Source organism: Colossoma macropomum, unplaced genomic scaffold (genome assembly GCF_904425465.1).
Source record: "Colossoma macropomum unplaced genomic scaffold, Colossoma_macropomum, whole genome shotgun sequence".
NCBI lineage: Eukaryota > Metazoa > Chordata > Actinopteri > Characiformes > Serrasalmidae > Colossoma > Colossoma macropomum.
The window spans coordinates 1,925,511-1,938,097 of record NW_023496050.1 but is presented as its reverse complement, the minus strand read 5'-3'; the positions used below and the strand labels follow the sequence as shown (position 1 = coordinate 1,938,097).

General features: G+C 37.5%; 1 protein-coding gene across 1 annotated transcript in view; it reads right to left on the bottom strand.

Moving 5' to 3' along the window:
- The window catches only part of LOC118804506 (alpha-tectorin-like), a 51,391-nt gene extending 48,556 nt beyond the window's left edge, over positions 1 to 2,835 (bottom strand). The window contains exons 1-3 of the mRNA XM_036564992.1: positions 2,755 to 2,835; positions 2,029 to 2,094; positions 1,897 to 1,923 (exon numbers count right to left, since the gene is read on the bottom strand). Of these exons, the coding sequence (XP_036420885.1) occupies positions 1,897 to 1,923; positions 2,029 to 2,077 (76 nt within the window). The 5' untranslated portion in view covers positions 2,078 to 2,094; positions 2,755 to 2,835. The remainder of the gene's footprint in view (positions 1 to 1,896; positions 1,924 to 2,028; positions 2,095 to 2,754) is intronic.
- Positions 2,836 to 12,587: the final 9,752 nt, after the last annotated feature.

Genomic DNA, 12,587 nt, shown 5'->3' with positions numbered 1-12,587 from the left:
TTGACTCTGGTCTTTCTGTTTTGTCACAGATAATAGCAACTAACAGATAATATCACAGAAATGACAGCCATGCCTAGTGTGCCCCTGGACGGGCAGGTTTTGTTAGTTAAGTTGCATTTTGGTGATGAGATGTCATGATTGATGATGCCAGTGGTTTTATGAACTTTCAAAGCCTTTCCCAATGTCTCTGAGGGTTATTTAAGTTGAAGGAAAGGTTCACCACATTATTTACAAGGAGTGGCATACCTATTAAACAAAAACAATTACCCCCCACATTGAAAATTACTTTCAATTAATAATAAATGCCCAGATAAACAGATTTACGGAACATTTTCTCAGATGCATGAATCATTTGCATAGTACTCTTTATGATCTCTATCATGATACTGTTGTTCATTCGCAATAAGAACGTATTCCAAACTTTTAAACTGTAAGTATAATGTCACACCAAAAAGCCTACCTGACTGTGATACCAATCTATAAAGTACTACAGTACCATTATCAGCTCTGTCACTTGACACCTTAAAATCCCAGGCTTATTAGATACTAAGGCTTATTATTCAGTAACTACATGGACTCCAGTGCAAACTGGCTGAGCTATTCTTAGGTTATAGGAGTGTGTAATAACACTTTGGGCCTGTCGGTAGGACTTGGCCTTTTAAGGGGTTAACCATTCAAGTGTAAATAATGCTACATTCCATATGATACTTTACTTTCTTGGACAAGTGAAATGATGCTTTTCACTCATCCTAAACGGAAACTAGACTGTTCTGTTGGGTTCTGCTTGTGTAATGTTAAATGCAAGATGAATAAGCTAGGACGTAGAACCAGGAATATTTTTGTGAACCAGTGCAGAATGTGCTGAAATCAACAACATAGACCATCTCAGTTCATGGTGAATTCATCTGATATTTTCACAACAGAGGGAAACAGCTGACAGAAATAGCAGCTTGCAAGGTTAATCAGGTGAGTACAGGAGGCTAAAGACTGACCTGTTGCTCTCTTTTTAAATGAGCTATTATGTGCTCCAGGTTAGTTCATCTTTAGAGCAACTGGAGTAGATAATGCAACTGATAGTCTTACAGTACACCTGAGGGGCAGTATCACCCTGAGGGGCCCAATAACAAATTTTGCACCATGGGTCCCAGTGTGATTGCCCAGCCTGCCCACACAGGTAAATCACAAGTGATTGAACATGTTATGCTTCTTGGACAATACTGCCTTTATAACCAGGATAATCATCAAGTCCATGATTAAACATCTCTAAATTGCTGTCCTTAAAGGAGGGTGACTCTGCTAGCAGGCTACAGTCACCTTACCTTCCTTTTTCATGGTAAAATACTTTCTTTTTGATATTGTTTTTTATTTTAGAATCTTAAATGTGACTATTGCCCATTTGTAATTGTGCAAGCATATGTCTATGATGTGTCATCCATCCATCCACCCATTTATCTACTTATCTATAATTTAGTGGTTGTTTTGATTTGCTTGTCAGTACAACCTTAGTTGTGGTTTAAAACCTCTATGACTAAGAGGCAAGATAACTCCGAGAATTTGGGCTGGTGTATTGGATGGCATTTGCTTTAAGCTAGAACACTGGAGCTCTGTGACAAATACAGGTAGAACTTTAAGAGAGGACTGAGGAAACTTTATCACAAGGAACATAAGGCAGAGACGGAAATGTATTGCATGTTATACTGAAAGCAGGAGGTCTTTTAGGTGTGGTCCTCCTTCCGAGCTTTAGTTACGTCATAACTCAGTTTAGACATGAAATGTTCTTTAAAAAACTGACTTTCTAATATGTATTAAAATATATTTTTATTAAACATAAATGTTTTTTTCTCAAAGAATCACAATCTATGCTAAGGTCTATTGAAACTTATGTGACACAGTTACCTGTTGTTTGTCCATTGATGAGTCCTCCTGTCAGAAAAATAACATTTTAGTGAATTAATAAGTATAAAATCAAATGTTTACCAGAAAGAATGAACCTCAACTGCACATCCAAACATTATAGCAGGAACTTACCATGCATTAACAGCAGCAGAGGCACACACAGTGGGATTAGGAACCCCATTGTGAATAACTTTAAACCTGCAAGAACAATCAGCATTACAAACCAAACTCAGAATTTTAATGTACAAAGGTAATGTACTTTACCTACTTTACTTTTAATGTAAGTCAATGGAACCAGACTTTTTTCCAAGTTATTTTGGGCTGTTTCTTTTGGTCCATTCCTCATGAAATTTACACACAATGTAAAGAGCAACAGGCATTTTCAAATTATGTCAAAAACTGAAAATCGTCAAAATATACAAATCTATATACAATTCTATACACTATATACAAAATTTTGTCAGAATGTTACAGTTAGTGTTGTTGTAGTCCTTAGTTTCTTAATATTTACATGCATGCCTAACATGACACAACGACATGTTTTTATGACCAAAATGTAGAGATATCTGCAAAAATATACTGCTGGGCCTTAAAATTGCTTCTAGTTGTAGAAAGGCCCAAGCATGTAAAGATATAGTTATAATTTTTAAAATGTGTGTTATTGAAAGGCAGGAATAAATAGTGTAGTTAGGTAAGATCACACTGGACTTAGTAAAATGTAGACCATTAGCATGACAGGATTATTTTCAATCCGTAATACTGATTAAAAACACAAAATGCATGGTCATAAACAGCATATGAAAAGAAAACGAGCTTCAATATTAAGGATAAATGAGAATGAGTGGCCATTATCCTTACCTGAGAAGCCACTGCAGAGCAAACTCAGTCTCTCTCTCTTTCTCTCTTTCTCTCTCTCTCTCTCTCTCTCTTTCTCTCTCTCTCTTTACTGGTTATAACAGTGCATAGAAATGCTGCTCCTGCAGCACCTGCAGATTTCTTTTTGCTCTCACCATATTTGTACCTATCTATAGGAATTTGGGCGGATCAGTTCAGTTCATGAGATTATTTCCTTATGCAGCCGTCAGAAGAGCAAAAATGAAAAGAATTTTAAAGACAGATGGGATCAGTCATCTAAGAAATTATAGTCACATCATGGTTTACCTTGTGCATTGTCTGAACGTCAAACACACAGACTTTCTTTCAGTGTTTCTAACTTTCGTTTTCTCTTTAATACACACACAAAAGTGTGAAATTCAGTTGCTGACAGATTGGTGGCTCAGCTTAGTCATTTTAACGTAATTTTACATGGCGTATTCTCCTCTATATCTACAGCCAGGGGTGAATTTACTCATTCTGGAGCCCTAGCAAAAGACAAAAAGTGGCAAGTGAAATCATCTTCAATATGGTGGATATGTTGAATATTTTTCATTTTGAGATTGTTGTAAGAAGATTAAAAGATTATTTTGAAGGGGAGGGGCTGCCTTGATATTCTTGAAAATAATCACTGCAATTGCAAGTAGCAGCTCTTTTAAAAATGTGTTGGCATAGGTTAACATCAACTCGTACAGTATATCTCATTTATATTTTCATGGGGGGCATTGGCTACCAAATATAAATAAGATATACTGTACCAGTCGTCACATAACTACAGGTAGGTTGCTGCCTCCCATTGGTTAGTGCAAACACCACCCCTGTCTACAGTAATACTCGACATACAGCCAAAAATTGCAGTACACAATAAACTGGACATGTTAGAACAACAGATTATAATGTAGTAACTGTTGTTAATGCCACTGTAGTTGCTGGCACTTGAACAGTCTAACACTGAACCAAAAAACTCTTGCTTGTTCTTTAATAACAAAAATGAAAAATTCATGTTATTTTTTTTTCCTTTTTTATTTTTTGTTGTGTTACAAAACACAATTTTGAGCATGGAAGAAAACTTCTGCAATTTCTGCAACCATCAGTCATGGTGTGGGGGTCAGTTCAAGTTTGGAGATGTAATATAACATTTGAAGTTGGTGATTTGTTTTTGAGTGAAGGGATCATGAATGCCAATAAGCACAAATAAATTCAATTCACCATGCAGTACCTTCTGGAAAACATTTGAGAAGAAATTCATTCTATAGCAAAATAAGGACCCCAGGTTAACTCCTGAGAAGATCAAGAAATATTCATCAAGCAAAGAAGCTGCTGGTGTTCCCAGAACAATGGACTGGTCACCCAGAGCCCAAGACTTCAACATTATTAAATGTGTTAGGGATTACTTTGATCAGAAAAAAATATAACCAACTTCTGAACTTTGGTTGCAGTTTCTAGAAGCTTGAACAACTTGAGAAAACGAAAGCAAGTTTGACAAAAAGAATAAAAGTTGTGATGAAGGCAGAGCATGGACACTGAAATTAAATCAGCTCTGTCCTGGGAAGCCCCCTAGACCCACGTAGGAGGCAGGAGAATGTTAGCCAGACTAGCGTCCATGCTGGAGAACAGCTCCCACCCCATTCATGAGACTCTGGCAGCACTGGGCAGCTCCTACAGTGACAGACTGCTTCACCCCAGGTGTGTGAAGAAGCGCTATCGCAGGTCCTTCCTTCCTGCTGCTGTTAGACTGTACAACCAGAACTGCTCCCAGTAGAACCTCCTCCACCCCCCATTAGACCTCACACACCTACAGAACATAAACTGTGAATTCATCACCATGTCCTGTGTGCAATATAATCAACACTCCATGTGCAATATTTTTAAAAATATCTCTATAGTGTAAAGATTTTTTGCTTTTCTATTTATAATGTTTATATTGTTCACTCCTCACCATCCCATGTGTAATATAAATCAGTATCTCATGTGCAATACTGGTAAAATATCCTTACAGTGTAAATATCATAGCTTTTATTTATTTATAATCCTTTATATTGTTAATTTTAGAGTTTAGAGGATAGAGTTTATATTTTTTTCTTATTTTTACTTTTAGTATTATATATATTGTCTTTATGGTAACAAGTAACAAACTGTAAAAACCTTGTTAAGTACTTAATAAGGTCAGGTACCTGCTTGTTAATTCTCTTCTTGTTACTTCTTTTCTTTTCTTGAGTGCCTTGCTATCCTTTGCTGCTGTAACACTGAGAATTTCCCCATTGTGAGACTAATAAGGATTATCTTATCTTATCTTATCTTATCTTATCTTTTCTTTTTAAATTAGCTGAGGCTTCTCTGAAAATTCCTTAATGTTAAAGTACTTCTAAGTATGTACAGAATAAAACTGTCAAACTGCATTCCAGTGCTGAGGTCACTGCCCTGCATAGTTCTCTACAAGGAAACTCATCAGGTTATTTTTTTATAAACTTGTTTATTTTATTCTGTATACATAAAAACGCTATTCATGATAGCTATTTATACAGAATCGCTTTTCATATATATGTACTTTTTAGTACAATAGTGAATTCCTCTAGGCTAAACATGCTAGTGGCCTTGTCCACATGGACGTGTTAATATTGTTGCATTTATTTTAATGGTCTTACAGCACTGGAAATCCTTTGTCTATTTGTGATTGATGTGAAAAGTAACCTGTGTTTGGTCATCTCCTGGAAACAATTTCTCAAAAGTTGTGGAAGCAATTTTTTAATTTTACTTTCTTATGATACTTTGTGACAGTGATCATCTTCTCACAGTCATTCCTCCAGAAATAGTCCTGTTACCAACTCTACAAACTGTTTTTTTTTTTCTTTCTGCTGTCTTTTAAAATCATGAATTTCAGCTGTTGCTCATTCCTACTTGAGGTGACTTTTGGCCTGTCAGGTCCTTTCCCATAGCATTCCTTTCTGATGTTTCGGAATGGTCAAAGTTCTTGTGTTGTAGAAGTGATGGTGGGCCCTGTAGTCACTGAATAATTAGCCTTAGTGTGAAATAAGCCTGGGATTTTGAAGGGTTAAACCCTGTTTAGTATATCTGATGTCAAATTAACCACAAATTCACTGGACAAAAGATTTGCACTGCTGTGAGAGGCCTTTAAAACTGATGGCAACAACATTGTCATGCCCACACAGTGAGATTAAGCAATTTTGTCACCCCAGGCAATGAAGAATTTGTGGCCCCGCTTAGATGAAGTTTCTGTATGCCATATAAAGATTATGCCAACTTGTTGATATGATTTGAGTGTGATTTCCATGTGGCTGGAGTATGACTAGAGTAGGATTTGCATGCAAGTGTATATCCACTGGTACACTGCTTAAAACGATCATTTGAAGTGCAGCTCATAATCATTAACATGTAGGCCAGTGCTAATTACATCAGCGTGCAACTGCTCGTGGTTAACTCCGTCGTGGCCTGTACCAAGCCAGGCAGAGAAAGGAGGAGGGTTGGGCATTGGGTTAGCAACCTGACCTCATAAAAAAATACCAATTGCTGCAGAAACAACAAGCACAAATGAAAGAAAGCAACAGTCTCAGCTGGAAAATTCCATTGATGACTCTTTATTGATGATGGCGTCGAAGCAAAACTGAAAGGACCTCTGGAGCCTGAAGAAAAACAGAATCATCACAGCAGAAAAGACAACTAGAATTGGAATATGGGACGTACGAAAGCTTCACCAGTGCAGCAATCTCAGACTACTGTTGCGTGAATTCAACAACTACACACTTGACATTCTCGGAGTGAGTGAAATCACTGTGATGGGAAAACAATCACTATAATCAAAAACATTCACTATAAACATGTTTTACCATCTTCATCACATGATCAAACAAAGTATGCCGATAAAGAGAGCTTTGGTTTTGGTAGAAGAAGAGTTATTGTAATGTTGACGTTACAGAGCTGGATGGAGACGAAGTTAATCAAACTGTAACTTGTACTTGAGTGAAGAAGGAACTTAGCTTGTGTTATGCTCACGGGTTATGCTCACATATTCTCAGCACTGTGTACTGCCTGTATTCTGTTTTGTATTCATTGTAAGTTTTTCTATTTATTGTACTGTATTGTCTGAATTGTGTTTGTTTTATTGTCTCGCACTTGTGTTCCTGTGTTGCATCGTGGTCCAGGAAGAATGTTGTTTTTTTTCACTGTGTACTTGTATATAGCTGAAATGACAAGAAAGCCTCTTGAACATAGTAAAAAGGTAATGTGTCACTTGACAAACTTGATATTTGATAGCACACCAGGTACAAAAGAGCAAACTAGGTTCTAGAAGAAAGGCATAACTCCTGTCCAGCACCATCACTTGGAATTTTTTTCTTTGTTAAAACAGGTTCTTCAGGAAAAAATGGTACGGTACATTTGTGTGAGAACTGAACAGTACATTACTTAATGGTAAATGACAAACAGCAGTGGAATGATGAAAACGCTGTGTGCTTTTCTTCACTAAACAGAAAAGGATGGATGAAAAGGGAGAGAAAAGAAAAAATGGTTTCAACTTCTCACATTTGGATATAATCTAATGTTTGTCCATTTGAACACTTTAACATCTAATCCAGGCTGAAGCCTTGTGCATTTTAGTGGAGTTTCATCAATCTTTTTTAAGCGTCCTCTTAGCTTACCTTCCATACAGTGGTGACTTTTGACCTGTCAGGTCCTTTCCTCATGCAGTCCTTTCTGATGTCATGGATTGGTCAAAGTTCTAGCGACTTTAATGCAAACTGGCTGAGCTATTCTTGTGTTGTAGAAGTGGTCATGGGCCCTGTAGACACTGAATAATTAGCCTTAGTGTGAAATAAGCCTGGGATTTTGAAGGGTTAAAGCCTGTTTAGAATATCTGATGTCAAATTAACCACAAATTCACTGGACAAAAGATTTGCACTGCTGTGAGAGGCCTTTAAAAATAATGGCAACAACATTGTCATGCCCACATGGTGAGATTAAGCCATTTTGTCACCCCAGGCAATGAAGAATTTGAGGCCCCACTTAGATGAAGGTTCTGTATGATATATTCAGATTATGCCAACTTGTTGATATGATTTGAGTGTGATTTCCATGTGGCTGGAGTAAGACTAGAGTAGGATTTGCATGCAAGTGTATATCCACTGGTACACTGCTTAAAACGATCATTTGAAGTGCAGCTCATAATCATTAGCATGTAGGCCAGTGCTAATTACATCAGCGTGCAACTGCTCGTGGTTAACTCCGTCGTGGCCTGTACCAAGCCAGGCGGAGAAAGGAGGAGGGTTGAGCGTCGGGTTAGCAACCTGACCTCATAAAAAAATACCAATTGCTACAGAAACAACAAGCACAAATGAAAGAAAGCAACAGTCTCAGCTGGAAAATTCCATTGATGACTCTTTATTGATGATGGCGTCGAAGCAAAACCGAAAGGACCTCTGGAGCCTGAAGAAAAACAGAATCATCACAGCAATAAAGACAACTAGAATTGGAATATGGGACGTACGAAAGCTTCACCAGTGCAGCAATCTCAGGCTACTGTTGCGTGAATTCAACAGCTACACACTTGACATTCTCGGAGTGAGTTAAATGCGGTGGACGGGCAGCAGATGGATGGCCAGTGATCGGAAAACAGTCCTCTATTCTGGCCACACTGATCACCATGTCATCAAGCCTATTCTGCTCTTTATTGCCTATCCAATCACTATAAACATGTTTTACCATCTTCATCACATGATCAAATAAAGAATGTGGAATAAGAAGAGTTTCAGTTTTGGTAGAAGAAGAGTTATTGTAACGTTGATGCTACTGAGCTGGATGGAGATGAAGTTAAATCAAACAGTAACTTGAGTGAAGGAGGAACTTAGCTTGTGTTATGATAGTAGGATGGAGTGATAGTGATGTCATGATCTTTGAGCAATGGAGAATTTCAACACTTCAGTAGCTGTTTCTCATTCCATTGTTTTACCAGAGCCTTGTCAATGGCAAAGCAGTTTGGCTGCTAAAATACTGTATCAACCAAATGCTGTATTCTGTTTCTGTTGTTCTGGTTCCTCTGTGACTGCTATGCTCATATATGCTAGGCTGTCTGTTAATATGTCATAGTAAGTGACATCCTGCTTTGCATAACTCTACATATCCTCAGTACTGTGTACTGCCTGTGTTCTGTTTTGTATTTATTGTAAGTCTTTGTACTTATTGCACTGTGTTGTCTGAACTCTGTATATTGTATTGTTTTGCACTTGTGTTCTTGTGTTGCACCATGGTCCTGGAGGAATGTTGTTTTGTTTCACTGTGTACTTGTATATAACTTGAACTTGACTCAGTGAGTCAGTTGGACATACCATGAGATTTCTTTTCACAGCAAGATTGTGAAAGTTTCCAGCGCTGCATACTAAAAGGGTAATGTGTCACTTAACAAACTTGATATTCGATAGCACACTAGGTACAAATGAGCAAACTAGGTTCTAGAAAAAAGGCATAACTCCTGTCCAGCACCATCACTTGGAATTCTTTTTCTTTGTTAAAACAGGTTCATCAGGAAAAAATGGTACAGTACATTTGTGTGAGAACTGAATAGTACATTACTTGATGGTAAATGACAGACAGCAGTGGAGTGATTAAAACATTGTGTGCTTTTCTTCACTAAACAGAAAAGGATGGATGAAAGAAAAAATGGTTTCAACTCCTCACTATTGTTTTGAACTCTTCACTAATGCTCAGTCTCGGCAAAGCAAGTTTAATATATATCTTGTAATTATTTCAGTATATCAGAAATGTGTATGCCTTTTTTCACCACTGATACCTAATATTTGATGCACAGTATGGCACTGTCACAATTTCATAAGGTTTAAACATTCGGCTTAAATCTAATGTTTGCTCATTTTAACACTTTTAACATCTAATCCAGGCTGAAGCCTTGCATATTTTAGTAGAGTTTCATCAATCTTTTTTAAACGTCCTCTTAGCTTATCCTCCAGAAATATCCGACACAACACAACCATGTCTGCCAGTGCTGTGGAGAATTTCAACAACATCTCCACAGTGGCCATAATTCAACTTACAGCAGCTGACAGTGATGCTTTTCTGTTGCCAGATTCATGCCTAAAGATTCGGAAGTCCAAAGAGGCCATGAGCTGATGCTGTAATTTTCTGGATCGTTATCTGGATTCTGTATTGTTATCTTGAGATAATAAGTTAAGTGTCTCGTGATCTCAAGATCACAAAGTTGTTATCTTGAGATAACCAGTTAAGTATCTTGTTATCTCAAGATAACAACTTTGTGATCTTGAGATCACAAGATAAATAACTCATTATCTCAAGATAACAACTTTTGTTATCTTGAGATCACGAGATACTTAACTGGTTATCTCAAGATAACAACTTTGTAATTTTGAGATCACAAGATACTTAACTTATTATCTCAAGGTAACAATCCAGAACTGCCTCTCCATGTTTCCTCGCCTTGCCATGTTTCTGAGGTAGCATGTCATTTATCACTGAGTGTACCAAAACTGTCATTTGCTATTTGTTATTGTATTGTATCTTGGTGAACAGCTTTGCTGATTTCAATTTGTTTCTTGTCACTTTATTTAGACCATTATTAAAGCCTCAGCTAGGATAATTTCAGATTGGTGCTGATAACGACAAGGTCGTAGGTTCATTCCCTGTATGGGTGCAAGTTTTTGGGACAGTCATGGGCTGGAGGTTAGGGAGCATGCCTTGTGACCAGAAGGTCACTAGTTCAATCTCTTGAGCTTACAGGACGTGACTGAGGTGACTGAGGTGTCCTTGAGTAAGGCATATAACCCCCAACTGCTCCCCGGGCACCGTGGATAGGCAAGGCTCTGGACAAGTGTGCTCACTGCCCCCTAGTGTGTGTGCTTTCACTAGTGTGTATGTGGGTGTTCACCGCACAGATGGGTTAAAGGTGGAGGTGAATTTCCCCATTGTGGGATTGATAAAGAGTAACTTAACTAATTCTCCTTTGTAAAGGACACAGTCGGAGGAATTAACTAATTCTCCTTTGTAAAGGACACAATCGGAGGAATTATTTGGAAAACGCACATTCTATACTCTAAACTAAAACCACATGAAATCACCCTTATGTTTCTAATTTAAAAAAAGAAAGAAAAGAAAATTATGAGTTGTATTTGATGAAAAGCTATAGTTGGTTTTATAGAAAACAAACCATGTGCAAAGAATTTTTCTCTCAAGGTTCCTTTAGAACAGAGGATGCCCAACCTAGAGCTAAACTATCCAGGGTGGAAGATCACCAGGAAGAGGTTTGTTTTAGGAGATGCTTATGAGTCATTCATAAACTTCACACTCTTGCCTGTAGATGGCAGCATTAAGACAGAAATGAATGGACTCTCTCACCTTCTCCAAAGCTCGAGTAGATGGTGGATTAAAAGCTAATAGGTATATATTAGTTTTTTACACTTATGGTGAAATTTTGTAATAATAAAATCCATGCACAAATAAAATGCCCTTAACAGACAGATGTTTTACATTGTCCCAGCACTATAGGGAGAATTCTATTAATCTACGTAGGGTTTATAGCAGGGTAAGTCAAGAAAAAAATCTGTAGGGTCTCATACAGGCCTCATCAACCCCATCTGAAGAATTAACACTTTATCTTTGCTTCTCAATTCAATTCAGTTCAATTCAATTTTATTTGTATAGCACATTGTAAATATATGTTGTCACTGTGAAGCTTTACAGAAACCTTTGTTCTGTGAGTAACAGATACTGTTTTTTTGTGTTTGTTTGTTTGTTCATTTGTTTGTCTGTTTTGCTTTACTGAAGCAAGAGATACTGGGCACTAATATATCCACAAGTGATGTCCCTCAGCACCCCAACAGTAGCCAAATTGATCTCATTAATCCTGGTTTGTGCCGTTAAAGGATATACTTACGCTATTTTAATTAATAAGTTGTGGGCCAAAAAAATGTTATAATACTTATAATACATTATATGGCTACATATTTTATAATGACTGCCCCACACCTGTATAATTACTTATAAGTAGTTAAAGCTGTATGAAACACACCTTATAATGCAAGAGTACATTAGTGAGAAATCTTTTCTTTATAATGCAGGAGTGCAATACTTTATAAAGTCAGCTATCTGTTAAAAAAGCACCATATACACATGTTGTAATGCACTTTATACAACAGTTAGTTCCGGCCACGCAAGCTGATTGGTTGAGAAGCATTCTAACTGTGCTGTTATTTCGCCACAACATCACATTTTTTTCACAAACACTGTATCGCTCAGCTGAGACGCTATTGCTAAGCAACGACTTTCACTGCTGTAGGAGACGCTCAAGCCATTTGAACGTTTTTACTTCTTACTTTGCTCACAAACAGAAAATGGACACTTTTAAGCTTCCATTTGACCTACAGCCGATTTGGTCAGACTCTGAAGATGAGACTACACTGAATTCAGAAACTTTACCACTAAGCAAGCTTCTCGGTCGGCAGCTGTGACAGAAGAACAGCTAAACAACCTGGAATTAGCCAGAAATTAACCGAATACCATTCGCCAAACTAAATGGGCTGTAAGATGCTTTACAGACTGGCTGGAACAAAACAACCATAATATGTTCTGGCAAAAAAAGACAACGCTGAGCTAAACTTGATATTGCGGCAGTTTACGAGGCTTACAGCAAACTGTGCAGCGAGTGAGCAGAGTTCGTTACTCTGACGTAGCAACAAGCTGCTTGTTAAGGAACTATAATTTGGTGGAAGGAATCACTAACATTAAAACATATTAAATGCCACGTTCACAGCCCAATTTATTCATTTCTTACTTTATTTATT